The sequence below is a fragment of the Amborella trichopoda genome, chromosome 10 (genome assembly GCF_054954075.1).
Source record: "Amborella trichopoda isolate Santa Cruz 75 chromosome 10, AtrichopodaSantaCruz75HAP2 v2.0, whole genome shotgun sequence".
NCBI lineage: Eukaryota > Viridiplantae > Streptophyta > Magnoliopsida > Amborellales > Amborellaceae > Amborella > Amborella trichopoda.
Window position 1 is genome coordinate 38,438,351 of NC_142345.1, and position 17,561 is coordinate 38,455,911.

At 33.9% G+C, this 17,561-nt stretch overlaps 1 protein-coding gene, 1 non-coding gene and 1 pseudogene across 3 annotated transcripts; all 3 read right to left on the reverse strand.

Annotated features, from left to right (window-relative positions):
• Positions 1-1,264: 1,264 nt before the first annotated feature.
• Positions 1,265-17,561, reverse strand: LOC18434107 (uncharacterized). 2 transcript variants are annotated; one of them, XM_088849974.1, is made up of 6 exons: positions 17,438-17,561; positions 7,459-7,567; positions 7,297-7,356; positions 6,515-6,567; positions 6,252-6,299; positions 1,265-2,020 (listed from the first exon to the last, which is right to left on the reverse strand). In XM_088849974.1, the coding sequence occupies exons 2-6, from the start codon at positions 7,524-7,526 to the stop codon at positions 1,791-1,793; spliced, it is 459 nt and encodes a 152-aa protein (XP_088706100.1). In that variant the 5' UTR covers positions 7,527-7,567; positions 17,438-17,561; the 3' UTR covers positions 1,265-1,790. The 2 variants fall into 2 exon arrangements, with proteins under 2 accessions (XP_088706100.1, XP_088706101.1); XM_088849975.1 differs by lacking the exon at positions 1,265-2,020 and adding an exon at positions 3,539-3,745.
• On the reverse strand, positions 14,772-14,857 carry LOC148780213 (small nucleolar RNA Z102/R77). Its single transcript, XR_016043493.1, has one exon. It is a non-coding gene; the product is annotated as a small nucleolar RNA Z102/R77 (small nucleolar RNA).
• On the reverse strand, positions 15,516-16,637 carry LOC148780214 (KIN17-like protein pseudogene; annotated as a pseudogene).

Consider the following 17,561-nt stretch of genomic DNA (forward strand, 5'->3'; position numbering starts at 1 on the left):
AAAATAAACTTTTAATACATGATGATTCGTTTGAACATGATGGTCCTTAGGGACCATCGCTACTTTTAAAAGCTTTTGGTTTAAAAGCTTTGTTGCTTCCTTGCTCTTGCCACGTCCACTAAGGCGTTTAAAGCGTAAGTTAACGTTCACACCTGTAACGTAATAAAAAAATAAAATAATATATTAGTAGAATTTAAATTTGGAGAGGTGAAGACTCCTACCCTAGAAAACTTCTGAGATTTTTCTCTCTCTAGTCGAAACACAGTGAACTCCTCTCTCTAACCGAATTTTTATCGGAAGCTCCCTTTCAAATATTTTGTATAAGTGACATCATCTTCTTGAAAAATAGTCTGTTTTTAATAAATAGTGATATTTCCGTCCAGGATCTTTATTTTATAAGTTTTGTGTGTAAGTGACTTCATTATCTTGAAAAATAATCCGTTCTTTTTAAAAATGAAATGAAATAATTACTTCTGCTTATTATCATGAATTTTAGGCGCGATAAATTTTATGCTCAAGTGACCTCATTATTTTGAAAAATAATCTTTTTAATAAAATTATAATATTAGAAATTTTAAATGCTTTAAATTCTTAGAAATAAATTTATTTATTTATTTTTCTTGTCTATTGTTAGAAAATTTTAGAAATAAATGTGATATTTCTGCTTTTAATAAAATTGTGAGATTTCTTTCTACTGCTTTTGAATATTTAGACATTGTAAAATTCAGGTACAAATGACTGCCTTATTATCTGAAAACTGATATTTTTGCATTTGATTATAGCATTGTCTGTGAAATGTTTATTTGCAAGTTGACATCCCATAGATTGTGATAATTCCGTATTCTTGAATTTCTATAGGAATTTTTCTATGCATATTAGATTAGCAATTATGCTAAAATGTCTTTACGAACTGCTACCTTTCTAAATTTGAGCCCAAAATATTTGATCGGTTATTTTTGAAATGTTATTGAAAGTGACTGTTATTAATGGTTTCAATGAAATTCATATTAATGATTTCAGTGATATGCTGAGTACATGATATTGCTTCTTTCAAATGTTTAAAGAGATTTAGAAATAATTTAAGTATGCAAGTGGACTCATCCGGTTCGTCGGTGAGGTATAAGTGGACCCATCCGGGACGTCGGTAGGGATTAAGTGGACTCATTCGGTACGCCGATGAGGTATAAGTGGACCTGCAGGGATTAAGTGGACCTATCTGGGACGCCGATAGGGGTTAAGTGGACCCATCAAGACGCTGATGAGGTATATAGGTGACCTATTTGAGACGCCAGTAGGGTAATTTTGTGGAATCTTTTGAATTATGCACTGCCGTTAAATTGTTATATGCATTTCAATCATTTGGATTGTGTTTAATTGTGCATCTGAAAGTGAAATTGTTATCTATAAATGCTTGTGTTCGCATTGTTTTTTTTTATTGACCTCCATTTTGAAAGTTTGTTTATATCTTTCATCAATGATTATTTTTAGGATTATGATGATCACTTACTGAGTAGCCAAACTCATCACACTATGGTAAACATTTTTCAGGATAACTACGGTTTTATTTTGAGTGGTCGCCAGGATCAACTCTAGAAGATTTTGTAGTTGTGCCTAAACTTTCTTTTGTTACCTTGTGAGAATTTGCTACTGTATATTTGTCCTATCAAGAGATGTATATATGTATTGACTGTCACATCTCAGGAATATTAGTATTGTAAATTCTTGGAGTGTGACAATTATGGTATCAGAGCAAAATATCCCCATCTTTTTCAGTAATCAGGTACACAAATTTAGAGGACTAAATTTCTTTTAAGGGGGGAAGAATGTAATAATCCTGAAATTTCAAAAAAAAAAAAAAAAAAAAGAAGAAATGAAACTTTTAATACATAATGATTCGTTTGAACATGATGGTCCTTAGGGACCATTGCTACTTTTAAAAGCTTTTGGTTTAAAAGCTTTATTGCTTCCTTGCTCTTGCCACGTCCACTAAGGCGTTTAAAGCGTAAGTTAACGCTCACACCTGTAACGTAATAAAAGAATAAAATAATATGTTAGTAGAATTTAAATTCGGAGAGGTGAGGACTCCTAACTTAGAAAACTTCTGAGATTTTTCTCTCTCTGGTCGAAACACAGTGAACTCCTCTCTCTAGCCGAATTTTTATCGGAAGCTCCCTCTCAAATATTTTGTGTAAGTGACATCATCTTTCTGAAAAATAGTCTGTTTTTAATAAATAGTGATATTTCCGTCCAGGATCTTTATTTTATAAGTTTTGTGTGTAAGTGACTTCATTATCTTGAAAAATAATTCGTTCTTTTTAAAAATGAAATGAAATAATTACTTCTGCTTATTATCATGAATTTTAGGCACGATAAATTTTATGCGCAAGTGACCTCATTATTTTGAAAAATAATCTTTTTAATAAAATTATAATAGTAGAAATTTTAAATATTGTAAATTCTTAGAAATAAATTTATTTATTTATTTTTCTTGTCTATTGTTAGAAAATTTTAGAAATAAAATTATTAGAAGTAAATGTGATATTTCTGCTTTTAATAAAATTGTGAGATTTCTTTCTACTGCTTTTGAATATTTAGACATTGTAAAATTCATGTGCAAATGACTGCCTTATTATTTGAAAACTGATATTTTTGTATTTGATTATAGCATTGTCTGTGAAATGTTTATTTGCAAATTGATATCCCATAGATTGTGATAATTTCGTATTCTTGAATTTCTATAGGAATTTTTCTATGCAAATTAGATTGGCAATTATGCTAAAATGTCTTTACGAACTGCTACCTTTCTAAATTTGAGCCCAAAATATTTGATTGGTTATTTTTGAAATGTTATTGAAAGTGACTGTTATTAATGGTTTCAATGAAATTCATATTAATGATTTCAGTGATATGTTGAGCACATGATATTGCTGCTTTCAAATGTTTAAAGAGATTTAGAAATAATTTAAGTATGCAAGTGGACTCATCCGATTCGCCGGTGAGGTATAAGTGGACCTATCCGTGACGTTGGTAGGGATTAAGTGGACTCATCCGGTACGCCAGTGAGGTATAAGTGGACCTGCAGGGATTAAATGGACCTATCTGGGACGCCGATAGGGATTAAGTGGACCCATCAGGATGCTGATGGGGTATATAGGTGACCTATTTGGGACGCTAATAGAGTAATTTTGTGGAATCTTTTGAATTATGCACTGCCGTTAAAATGTTATATGCATTTCAATCATTTGGATTGTGTTTAATTGTGCATTTCTGAAAGTGAAATTGTTATCTATAAATGCTTGTGTTCGCATTGTTTTTTTTATTGACCTCCATTTTGAAAGTTTGTTTATATCTTTCATCGATGATTATTTTTAAGATTATGATGATCACTTACTGAGTAGCCAAACTCATCAAACTATGGTAAACATTTTTCAGGATAACTACGGTTTCATTTTGAGTGGTCGTCAGGATCAACTCTGGAAGATTTTGTAATTGTGCCTAAACTTTCTTTTGTTACCTTGTAAGAATTCGCTACTGTATATTTGTCCTATCAAGATGTATATATGTATTGACTGTCACATCTCAGAAATATTAGCATCGTAAATTCTTTGGGTGTGACATATTCGCCATATAAATTCTTCCAATAACATTTTTGTTTATCTTTTCGACCATGTTCTAGTGTTTTTCATTCCATGTATGAGTTTCTGGGAAGTTCTGATACGTTGTTTGATCATCCACATGCATGCGTCTGCATTTGACAAATACATTTCAATTAAGTAAAGCAACATCAACAAATATAGTTCTAAGAAAAAAATACGTGTTGTATTCAAGTTATAAAATACATGTTGGCTTCAAAGAACATTATTAGTTTCATTTTGTATATGTTTGGATCTGCTAGTATATTATACAGACTTCGATCTTTATTGAAATGTATCGATTGTTCATTTGGCAGATGTAATGGAAGGTGGTAAACTGAAGGTATCATATAATTTAGGTCAAATCCAAATATTCTCCATGCTGCCTCTGGTGGTGATACCCACCGTGCATCACGAAATTCTTTTATCTCATCAATGATTGTAATTTCATTTTCAAGAGTTATGGCAATTTGGAATTTATCATGTCTTTTATATATATATATATATATATATTTAACAACTTTGATGGTGGAACATACTTCTATATTAATACGACAACTATGTTTCAATAGAAGATTAGGATTGTAAGGAACTACACATTTATTATCAACTGTCTCATCACCAAGTAGAAAAGGGGTACAATGTTTTGACCTTTTATAAATTGGAAAGTTTCCATACGACAATGTTGTAATTTCTGAATAACTTCTTGGATAGTGAATTAGTAGCATAAATAAATTTTTAGAAAAATTTTTAAAATTAGTAACATATGCGTATGTGGCGAATTCAATGACATAAACATAGGAAATTATTGCGCCGAAAAAAATTTTCTTTTAATATACTTTTTTGAGGTCTTGAAATTTTTCTCTAAATACTCTTGTGCTTAAGCCGGGTTGATTAAATGTTGGATTATTGTTATTTAGTAGCTGTTTTATTTCTCGCCATTGAGGGTTACATGTCATTGTCATATATAAATCTGGTTTTCCGAATTTTTTATGATAGTCATGGCATCTTGGTTCTTGATTGCAGGTCTCTCGGTCCTCCAATAAAGATAATGGTAAAATAATTCTTCCGCCAAGGTTACATGCTCGAATTCACCGTGTAGTACAGCGTCAAGCAATCCTTTATACATCTCTACTCTAAGTTTATCTTGGTTGTTCGCTAAATATCTCAATCTTCCTCTTTCAATTTTCATGTACACATTGACTATATATTGTTGGAACAACCTTCTTGCATGTATTAGCAAGCTTCTTTCCTGGAGTTGAATTTGTAACTTGTAACAGTAATATTCTCTGCATGAGACATATTGATTTTTCTCAAATTCATCACTTCGTGTCTTCAATATATTATTCTGTCATCCATATTCTAAGGGAATAGTAAGGGATATTGTATTGGATCATAACATCCGTAATAATCAGGTATTGTTTCTAAGTTGTTTGATTGTGATTGGATTGACACAGTTTGTACTCCAAGTTCTTCATCTTCATTTTCAATAATCCAAATTGTTGCCACTTGTGATGCGATAGGTTTGTTGTATACTCGTTGATTTAGGTTATTATTTTGTTGCAAAACTATCTCATATTCTTTTAAGTTTTTTACTTCAATAAGACTTCTCAACATTTTCACAAAAGAATTGTATATTCTTAATGTGGTTTGTATGTACTCAACTACCATTGGATCTAAATTACTTGTTTGGTGTAATTTGTTGCTTGTCTCATCTTCTGTATCATAACAATATAATTGTAGAAATCTTGGTTTATCAGTTTCTTGGATCAATTATGGAGCATAGTGGTACATCTAATCTCTTATCTTAAGTATGTAAACTCCTTTTCTTTGATAATGATTTTCCATTGTTTCAGGCACTGAGTATAGTGAACTTAAATGCTAAATTATATCCTTAAGTATTTCTTTGGAATATTTTTCAAAGATCAACCTCTCCTATAAATAATTCTCATATTTATAAAGGCGCTCTGTGTATGATAATAGAACATGTCCCTTGCAACAACAGAAGTCGGGTGGCTCATATTGTAGGCACATTGCGTGATTGTGTGAGCAAGTTGAAAGCATTTCTAAGTAGTTTTCCTTAATTTCGATATCTAAATTAAAATTTTGGTTGGGAATTAATGGATTGTCTTGTGTAGTATGTTCATTATTTTGTTTGTTGAGTGTTCTAGTTATGGCACTCATTCGTGCTTCATAACGATCTTCCCTAGATCGCTTACATGTTTGTGTTCGTTGTTGCTTCGCAATAGGTGGCATTACTATGCCTTGAAAGAAAAAAGATACTAATTAGTAAAAAATTATTGGAGAAGAATGTAGGTAGCATTGTAATAGCTGATGTGAGAGAATAAAGAAATGATTACAATGATGATGGACATTGTAGTGAAGATATCTATCTATAACTATTTTACAGTTTGTATATAATATTTCTACAATGTAGCATTATGATGTAATTCTTGGTATAATACAAAAATTGTCCAAAAATGAATCAACTTTATTGTCTTCTAACAAAATGAAATATAAGAATCAACTTACATATTAAACATTCTATTTCTAAGATGTGAGCAAAATAAGAATGTATCATAAAAAAAGATAATATATTTGAATAAAGATGCCTCGTACCTCTTCTTGAAATATATCTCTCGAAGTTGTTGATATTGGAAGATGCTCCTATAAGCAAATCAAAGGTTAAAAAAAAAAGAGTACAAAATGTTCTAGTAACCATACCTAGAATATAAAAATTATAATGATGAAGACGAATGAATGAAAATATAGAGGTATAATTGCTTTAAAATTCGTGTAACGTATTTTCTTAGATTGGAGCTTATAACCAAAATCTTGTAAGCACAAAAAGAATTGACGAATCCAATAAATATTGTTTGTACCTTTGCTTACAAATCTCTTAAACTTTCCAAGTTGTTGACAATCTAAGATGTTGCTGCAAATAAATAAATGTTAGTACTGCTAATAAATAATTGTTAACACAATGAAGAGTAAAGTCCATCAGTTGGTTTGAGAGGTTCCTTTGTTGAAGCAACTACATTTACCATCCATATGTTTCCTTACACAGATATCTAATAATGAACACAATCCACTCATAGTCAGAAAGAAATTTGAGGAAAATTAACAGTAAACAAGAACAATGTTATTATACACATAAGTAGTAAAGATTACATTCAAGTAGTACCTCAATAAACTTTCTAATGAATAGCTAGTACGAGATAGAGGGGACTGACATAATAATCCATTTCAACTAAAAACTAAGGAGAAGTTCAAATGACATATCAAAAGTGTTATACTAGTTATTTCTTTTTGGATCAAGAGCTAATTTGTTTTCATTTTTGAATAGCATATTTCTTATAACACCGTTGAGACTGACTCAAAAAAGCGACCTCCATATTCCAAATAAAATTCATAAACAAATAGCTAATGTCGTTATGTCAACAATGTAAATTCCACTATAACCTTTGAATATACTTTAAGAGTTTCCAAATAAAATCTTGATTAGAAGCTTTATAAAGAATAATTTCATAGGACAACTTAATCCTAAAGGAAAAACCTATTTAAAAGTATTAATTTAAAATTTAAATGTAATTTGTGTAGAAAAATTTCTTTTGCTCTATCTAAACAATTATATAAATAGTGATATAAAATAAATAAACATTACCTGCTATTCGATGAGTTGGTGTTTTTGATGTCAACTTTGTTTACTTGTAATAAGATTTCCCTACAAAGATGATGGCAATATCATACTTCAGAATATGAAGTTCTACTGATATATGAAATAACTAAAGGCTTACTTTCATTCGAAATCTAAAGAGCAACTAACCTGAGTTGGCAGGAATTTAGTTCATTTGGACCAAAAAAGACAATTTGCCTGATCTTTGGCTTTACCATTCTGATTTTCCGAATTTTTCCTTTCCTTTCAAGTAGTAGCTCTACAGCAATGCATATGGAAAAACCTAAGTTATACATTGTTTTGATCCAAACATCCTACCAACATCTAGTGTGTAGTATCTAACAGTAAAACATTTACTTCATATGGATCAAAAAAAGCAGTTTACCTCCGCTTTGCCTTTACCTTCTTGATTTTCTGAAGTTTGTACTTGGTCAGTATGTTCTGTGTCTATATCTTTCTTCTCCTTTGAATAATAGCTCAAGAAAATTTTATATAAAAATTTTTAAGATCTAATGTAGTTGTGAGCTAGACATCCTATCAATATGTAGCGTGTAGTATCTAAGAATCTTTAAAATACATTGTGATCGAATCTAATTGCCCAAGATATTAATCTTGAAAGATAATAGAAGACTTTTCTCATAAAATTCCGATTGGGAACTATTAAATCATTACATGGCATACCTATTTTCAAACATATTGAAGCAATTTCCTTATAAAAATTATTATTGTGAATTACACTCAAATTTCTAATAATTTGTTTAATATATTTCTAGAGATATTGAAATGAGGACTCTAGTTTTATACTCAAATATAATTTTGAATAGACCATAACAAAAATCATTTCTTGTTGCAAGATTCTATTTTTCCAAGAAAAAGTTCAGAAAAAGTTCATACACAAAAAAGAAGGGGCAACTTACCTGGAGTCTCAAAATTTTAGTTCTTATAATCCTCAATGGAAAGGCTGAAAAGCAACATTCAAACTCAAAGAACCTAATTTCTTGTAGGTTAGCTCTCTAAAAACCTAATTTTGTGTAGGTTGGAAGGAAGGAACTCATAGAATTCCTAACTGCTAACACAAAATGAAACCCAAATTTTACTGAAAATAAAAATTTATTGTAGAACCTGGTTTTGCAAACTATAATTATGCATTAAACTTTAAGTTTGAAAGAAATTTTGATTTCATTTTAAAAAATCTCTCTACAAAGGCTTAGTTTATAATAACAAAGGTAAAAGAGGATGAGCAACATACCTTACGCTTCTTATGAGTTGATTTGCAGCAAAGGGGTGGAGGAAAGAATCACTGTTGGGGCTGAGAAGAGAGAGTCGTTGGTGGATAGCAGAGAGAGTCTGTGGTGGGGCTGAGGAGAGAGAGTCGACGATGAGTAGTAGAGAGAGTTCCTAGTGGGAAGGGGAGAGAGAGTCGCTGGCGTCCGGAAAGCGGATTTCTGGTGGGAAGGGGAGAGAGAGAGTCACTGATGGAGGGAGAGAGTCAGTGGTGGTTTAGTTTTGTGCTTTATATGCACAATCCAAACCTAGTTTACTTCTATCTTTTTGCCCATCCGAAGCAAGCTCCGAACCTGAGATGAATTACTTGATTGCCAGGTGGTAACGAACCTCCTCACGTTTTATACATAGAAGATTTCTTAGTTCTCCGTGCCAAAATTAATTTTTGGGACATTCGATAGTAAAAAAGCCACGTAAAAAGCGACATGCAGTATCGAGCTCATTCATGAAATATGCTGCTTTTTGTGTGGCTAGCTCATTTTTGGGATAAAAGCTAATTTTGAACCCAATGTGATGCTCTAATAGCAAAAGTCCATATGAAAAGAATAAAATCATCAAAATTTTGTGACAAATGCAATAGTTAGAGAAAAATCAATATAGAGCTTTTGGCATATACATTCAAAATACATACATATATAAGTACACATGCATATATACATATGAAGTATAATAGGATTGAACAAGCCTTAAGAGGAAAGGAAAAGGATGTTTGATCGAAGTAGAACCCCATCAAAGAAGCATGTATAGACATGATCATTGGTGGTCCTAATCACCAAAGGCATATGCCATAAGCATTTAAGCAATATGGAGTATCAAATACTTATTAAACACTGAATTCTTCATATGCACAAGGAGCTTATGCATATGTCCAAGTAATTCGTTTTAACATGTTATATGATCATAAACTCAAATTTAAAAGCATATTCCTATCTTTCTTCTTCTTTATCTGCATATAATCATAATTTTGGCTATATAAATAAGTAGTATCATATCATCATCATCATCAGAACCTTTTCCCAACTATTTGGGGTCAGCTACATGAATCCTGGTCCACCATTCGACGCTATCAAGATCCTCAGTGAGTTCATAAGTCCCTGAATCTTTTCTCACTACTTTTAACCTTGTCCTTTTGAGCCTACCATTGTCATTTTTTAACATTTCACTTGAACTAACCTGCACCTCCTAATAGCTATGGTATCGGGTCTACGCTGCACATGGCTAGCCTACCTAAGTCTACTTTCTCTCATCTTATCACCTATCAGAGTCACACCTAAGTTCTCCCAAATATACTCATTTCAAATTCTATCCCTTCTTGTCGTGTCACTCATCCATCTCAACATCCTCATCGCATCTACACTTATCTTATAAGTATACTGTTTCTTAACCGGCCAACATTCTGCCCCTGAAAGCAAAAGCTTGTCTTACAATTGTCCTATAGAACTTGCCCTTCAACTTCATTGGTATGCCTCGATCATATATAACTCTGGTTACATATTTCCACTTCGCCCACGCAGCTCTAATTCTACGTGTGACATCTTCCTCAATCTCTTCATTTTTTTTTTGTATTATCGACTAAGATATCGAAAGTACGCTTTTTTTGGTATTCCATGGCTATTAATTTTAACTATTTCCTTATCTCTACTCCTATTATTATGAAACTTGTATTCCATATACTCTGTCTTAAAAGTCATTGGCTAGAGCATCCTTCCAAAGTTCTAATTGTGAGTTGATGCCGCTTTAGGTATCATCAATCAAAACCATGTCATCCGCAAGCAATATACACCACAATATCTCATCTTGTAGGCGCAGCTCGTTCATATCTAAGACAAAGAGGTATGGGCTCAATGCTAACCTTTGATGTAAACCTATTGTCACTGAAAGCTCACTCGTCTATCCATTAGTTATTCGTACACTAGTTTGTGCTCCCTCATACATATCTCTCACCACGTCAATGTAGTATCTAGAGACTCATTTCTTTTCTAACACCCCCCAAATTAAATCTCGAGGTACTCTATCATAGGTTTCTCTAGATCAACAAAGACTATGTGGGGGTCTTTTCTCTTTGCCCTAAACTTCTTAATCAATTGCCTAAGTAGTAAAATAGCTTCAATTATTGACTTCCCTGGCATAAAACCAAATTGATTTTGTCATACACTTATTTCATGCCTTAGTATAACACCCCTTTCTACAAATAATAATTTCCAGTTGGTTGCACTGTGTCTCTACACATGTCAGTTTGTTATTCTATAAAGCTCTTTATCCATTTCGAAAATTACATTTTTAGTAGGAAGGATGCATGTTTCATGATGACATGAGATTTTACTATAGTGCTCATTGTCAAATGTTTCATAAATAATATATAATCTAGTTTGGGTTATAGTGGAATGTGTTTGTGTTGAAAGGGATACTATCCAATGACAATATCTCTTGAAAGCAGAGTTGGATAAACAATTAACAGATCCCATCAGCCCACTAATAGACTCGACAAACTTTTTGGACACCATTCACTAACAACGGCCATGCCATCATGGATTAGAATGAAGAATGATGTCATTTGCAAATAGATGGAATCCCTATTGTAAAATGCTTATGGCACTTTTAATGGACTTCTTAAATATATTCTGCATCAAAATTTCCAAAATCTTATGGCCTTCCCATTAGATCCTACAGGAAGAGAGTCCATGAAGACTTCCTAAAAAGATAAAGAGAACCATCGAGCAGATTGAAGGAGAAATGATTGTCTAACAACAAAGAGATTCAATAATCACTTTAAACATCTGTCAAAATGACCACATTTTTGTAGATTAAATTTAAAAATTCCCTTGGATAATATTCGCAACATGTAGAGGTGTTTCATATGTATGGCATGTACATCCTTCACGTTCAATACCCATATCTGGTGAATATCGATGACCACCACTGTCAGCAAGAATGGGACATTTGTTTTCAGCAATCCTAATCCTAACATTCCTCACATTCATCATGAGTTCAGACAAGCTTGACACACCCATTCATGCTCTGTATGTCACTCAATCATACCAAATTGGCCCCCCCCACCGCCTTTTCTGATAACAACAATCCACTTTGGCTCGTGGTTCAAATGAGGTCCTCTGCATCTACCACAGCATTCCTCTTATAAAACAAATCTGTCAAGTGTCAAAGATTAAATGCTTTATAAGGTGCTCATCTGGGATATACCTTGTTTCAATTATTAAACAAACCTACATCTAATAGAACTACCTCAGTTTCAACTTGGGTTGCTAAGAATGTGATATGCATCTCAAGAAGCATATCAGATTCCATAGTTCAAAGTCATCAATCCGGGGCTTATCGCAGGACAGTTTCAAAAGACCAAGATTTTGGTTAACTCCATTTTAAATTGTGGTAATGATAATAACCTCTTTACAGTCAAACGAGGAAAATTCCTTGCCAACCAAAGCCTTTTAAACCAGTCATCACCATCTAGAATAATTGATTAAATAACATTTAAAACAAAATTAATCCTCATGAATGCTGTACACAGCAGTCATTGGTTGATCGTTTCCAAAGAAAATTCTTTCATAAATTTAAATCAATAAAAGTCTTTTATAAATTTAAATCGATGGCATATCATACGGAAAATTTTGATAATGTCTCACATGAAAAACAAAGTCAAAATCTCTGAACAGCATATTAATTATTGGCTAACAAACTTCACTAGTTTCTTGCCCTCTATTGGAAAATAACCTTGGAAGCATATTCTCAGCGAGAAGCACCAAAATAACACAAACAACCTCGCGATGTTCCACAAAACATTCAAAGGCATGTGCATCTGTACTAAGTACATTGTGCAAATATGAAATGGAAAAAAGAAAAAATCACCTCATCTTCCAGAGAACACCAGCCATCTCCTCTCTTCTACTTTGCTCTTTTGTGGGGAGCCAAACATTTCTCGAGGCAACTTTCAAAGCACCCTTGGCCTTCCCAACTTTAAGAAGCTCAGTTATCCTCTTATCATAGGATGAGAAGCCAACAACTTCCCAAATAAAGTTCCTCACAAACTGTTTTCTCTTGCTGGTTTTTTGTGTTATCATGAACCAATGCAAAATAACAATATCAATACAACCAGGCTTTTTCAGGACGAAAATCATCTTAGATGTTTTCTTCAGACATAGGACATCCTGGATTTTTTATTTTATTTTTTCGAATATAACTCTATTAAGCTAAAAGTAACTACAAAGGGAGAATTAGAAGGGGGACTGTTCCGGCTACCCACAGATGGGTATGCTATAAAAAATGCACAGGTAGGTCAAAAAATGCTTTACATAGCTGATTTGAAACCATAAAAGAGATCAAAGCCATGCTGAGATAGGGAGACCAAGCAAAAACAGTTCCCTAGGAGTTAATTAGATTGGCTTGAGCCTGAGGCCCATGATCGAATTTTCAGAGACTGACCCCAAGCGAGATCGAATTGTCAGAGACCTTCCCCAAGGGCTGAAGCTTCTGCAACAACGGAATCTGAGAGGCCTAATAGGGATGGAAAAAGAGCATATAATATTGCTATCATGGTCGCCAAACAAGACGCCAATGCCTAAATGGCCATGGTTTCCGAGAGAACACATGTCGAAGTTTAATTTAATTTGGCCCTTCAAGTGGTCTCCAGATGGAGGAGCGAGGAAGCCTTTGGGGTCTGGAAGGGAGAATGGCGGCCCAACCGTGGAGAAAATCAGAGTGAGACAGGTTTTTGAAGTGCTTGTGGTGGGTAGCCCAGAAAATGACTAAGGCTTTAATCTTTTGTACTTGGACTTCCATGGATGATTTGGGGGATAAGGTTTTGGGGGGCCATTCTTGCCCCCAGAAACAATTTAGTGAACTTTAGAGTGAGAAACAACTAGAAAAAAAAACTAGATTTGACGATTTTTTGAGAGATTGAAATTTTTTTCGAAATCCTAGAATGATCACAGTATTAAAGGATATTCATCCCCAATCTTTTTGAGACTTATAGGGATTGTAAAAGAGAAGATTTGGGATCCCAAACATTTGGGTTTGGCCTGAAATTGTGTCCAATATTTTCATTTACAGTCTAAAGTTGTAAATGTTTAGGTTTGATCTATGCTTCTGGCTTCTGGCATCTTAACAATATCTATTTAATATACAAAACTTACTTATTAAATAATAAAACAGAATTCTATATACAATAAAATGGGGAGGGTTGTGGGGGATCCAAATTTTTGAAAAAAAAAAAAAAAAAACACCGGCCGCCTTTTGGTCTGGGCGGCTGCCTTAGCGCCTAGGCAGCCAAGCCCCCCCACCGCGTAGGCGGCCACCTCCGACTCATTGAACATTGCATAGAGCTTATATGGCACAGTGACTATTAAACACTTTGCTAAAAGGAGCAGCAAAGGGGCAACGACTAAGAGAAAAACCAGCAGCCAGCAGCCAAAAATGTGGAGTAGAGAAAGAGCCAGGATGAAGATGGGTTGAAAGATAATTGTAGAGTGAGGTAGGGGTCGGGAAACTAAAGAGTAATGTTGAAATGGAGAGAATTTGGACTGCAGACTGGGTGGAATAATGTTGGGTGTGGAGTTCCAAGGTAAATGAAAGATGAAGATGACAGAGACAGGAAAGGATCAAGTTCATGAAGATAGTTTGAAACCTCATACATGCACCTTGGAATGTGTGTGCATATCATCAGAACCCCACAATGATGTAATCAGTGATAAATTGATAATATTAGGCACTACATCACATTAAATCAACAAAAAGAAAATCATTGAAACAAATGTCCATGTACAACACAAAATAGGTGCCACCAAAAGCATCACAACTGATAATCATCAAATTATCATCTGGTCTTTTGTGGTAAGTCCAGATTTAATACAGCTAAAATAGACATTGTACAAAGTAGCAGTGAAGTACTGATAATTTAGTGCGCCAAAAGCGAAATGTATATAGCCACAGAATTCCATGAAAGTGTGATGCTACACTACTCTGCTATTTAAGTTAACAAGGAAGTTAAAAAATAACCACTATATATTCATTGGTACCAATCACTGAGAATTGTACTATTATATTGCCTGCTCATATGGTTAATACATGAATAACTCAATCATTTGAAATAAGTTCTCTTAAAAAACTCACATCATTTTACATAAAAAAAGGTTCTTTTATTTTATCTTTCATATTTGAACAGTGGGAGAGAATGGTCAGATAGAGCTAGTATGGCATATGACATCATTCTGGCAATCAAACCAATAGAGAAACAATCATAATCATCTTCCCATTCTCTTAATTTCTTAAATAAGTTTATCCTAGTCAAACTGTAAAAATAAGTTTATCCCAGTCAAACTGTTACTATATATATAAATATATATAGTAACAGTTGCTGATAATTATGGAGCAGTAAGAAATAAATTACAAATGTATAAAAACACTCCAGCAAGATGCCACACAATATTTAAACACTCCTTTAGGCATAATACACTGTCCTTCAGTTTATTTTGTTGTTAACAGAATAATGACCATTTAGGCGCAGCAACCCTGTAAAGTGCTAGCATTCCATATTCTTAAACATTATCATTAATCTATTGATTCTTAAGCATCAAATCAATTCGCATTTCCATTTCAAATTAAGCAAATAACATTTTTCAGTCTTCAAAAGCTCCTGTCTTCTGCGTATTGAACACTTGAACCTCATGAAAATAAATTCCAGAAACAACTCAAATCTTGAAATTTAAGAACAGCAGGATGCATAAAAGTATAAAGAATCAGATCAAATAAAAAATGTAGAAGAAACTTGAATAAGCAGATGCACATCAGGATTTTCATTTCAGATAAACTGTAAAACATTTCCTTCCAAAGAAAAAGAAAGTAGGCTTCTCCACCAAAAAAATTAAAAAGGAAAAGCCCCGACAACCAAACACATCATGAGGATCTCAACCAGTTCATAACATTATTTTGCATATGTCCTCATAACCAACTGTTGGTAAAAACCTTCCATCAAACACACCCTTTTCAATTTGCACCTTTGCACAGTATTTCTCTATATCTATAAACAATAAACGAGCATTTGATCCACAATAAGCTCCATTGACAATCCTAACAAGGCCCCCAACGTGGGGTATCATGGTCTCTAACTCTTGTTGGTCCACTCTAAGAACATGGCCTCCATCAAGCATCTTGATTTCACCAACATATTTGTCCACAACCTTGATAACAACCCCCTTCTGCTTATAATAACCCCTTTCAGCCAAAGCTTTGCTCATAACCTTCACAATAATTCCTTCATATAGCCAATGATCTTTTTTGTTTATTTTCTCCTCAGCAAGTGCAGTTCTTTTTTATGGTTTGCCCGCATTTCTGATTGACTTTTTATCTGGCTCATCTTCATCGAAGAATGGTCCCAAAACTTGATTTTGCTTCAACTTAGAGCTCTCTCCATTTTCGCCACCCCCAAAACAGAATGTAACCTTTAATGGATTCTCCTCTCTCTGCAATTTTAGGGTTTCATTAGATTCTTGTGGTTCAGGAATCAACTGCTAGCCCTTTCAATCTGCTTCATAATTTCTCTCTCTTGCTTCTCTTCCTCTGCTGCATCAGATTTAAGCCTCTTGTTTTTATGCCTCTCCTTGTCGCTATCAATATAGGTCATGAACCAACCCTTTGGGGTCTCTTCAACCTTACATTTACCAGTTCTTCCAAGGTATTTGACGAACTAAGTTAGGGTTGCCCATTGTGTAGAATTCATATGAACATGATGTTGATTTGATATGTACTCGTTGTAAATGACAGTGGCAGCCACTCTACTAAATCAAAATGAATGGCGCATATGCTCCATAAAAGAATTTTCAAACTCCTCTGAATAGCCCATCAATGACTCTATTTGAGTTCTGCCTGAATACCAGCATCTGGCGCCGGTGACTCTCACTCGTGCAATGGCACTTAAAGCCATTTTCATCTCTGCACTGTTTCCTACACATCTGGCAGTACCATCTAAGTTTCTGGAGACCTTTAGCTTTTATCCTGTTGGCTATGGCGTTCGGAGTGAGGAATTCGTTCTTTTCCATTAGATACAAACCAAGGTGTTTGTACCTTTGGTCAAGAAACAAAAGACACCAGAATTTTAGAAACCCAAATAGACAAGTATGAGCCAAAGAAAACTAGAAACCAGTGGAAATGGAAATGGAGAGCCGAATTGCTCAAAACAACATTCAAGCATTGAAGCACTGTTGTCAGGATCAGACCAGTGGCCGAACTGCTAATGATAAGGCCACCGTTCGGATAGATTTATATGAAATATGCATTGAAATCAGCCCCACAATACATAGCCAAGGGAACGCTAATAGGTACTTATATTCAAAACAAAACAACTATTGAATATGTAATACAAGTACATGAAATGCACACCAGATATTCAACTAACATCAATTTTCAATCTCTGAAATCATAACCAAAACCACCACACACAAAAAAAAAATATGGGTTCTCTCAAACATTCAACAATCATCAAATGCAGGCTCCAAAATCATAACCAAACCACCCAGTAAACATCAAATTCAATCTCCCAAATCATAACCCGAACCCCCTTAAACACTTGAAAAATTGGGTTCCATCAACATTCCATCTCCCAAATCATGACCAAGTTCACCCAAACAAAAGTAAAAAACTGGGGTCCCTCAAACATTTAATAAACATCAAATTCAAGCTCCCATAGCATAAATAAACCACCCAATAAGCATCAAATTCAATTTCCAAAAACATGACTAAAACACCCAATAAGCATAAAAATCAAGCTCCCAAATCATAACCAAAATCACCCGATAAGCATTAAATTGAATTTTTAAGAATGGGAAGAGAAAGAAAGTACCGAAGATTAGGACTTCGCAGAAACGGTTGAGCGTGAGAGAGCTCTGCGATCAGGCTTCAAGTTGCTGAGAGATAGAGAGTTCCAGAAGGTGATGAGCGAGCATGGATTCTCCCGTGTTTCTTTT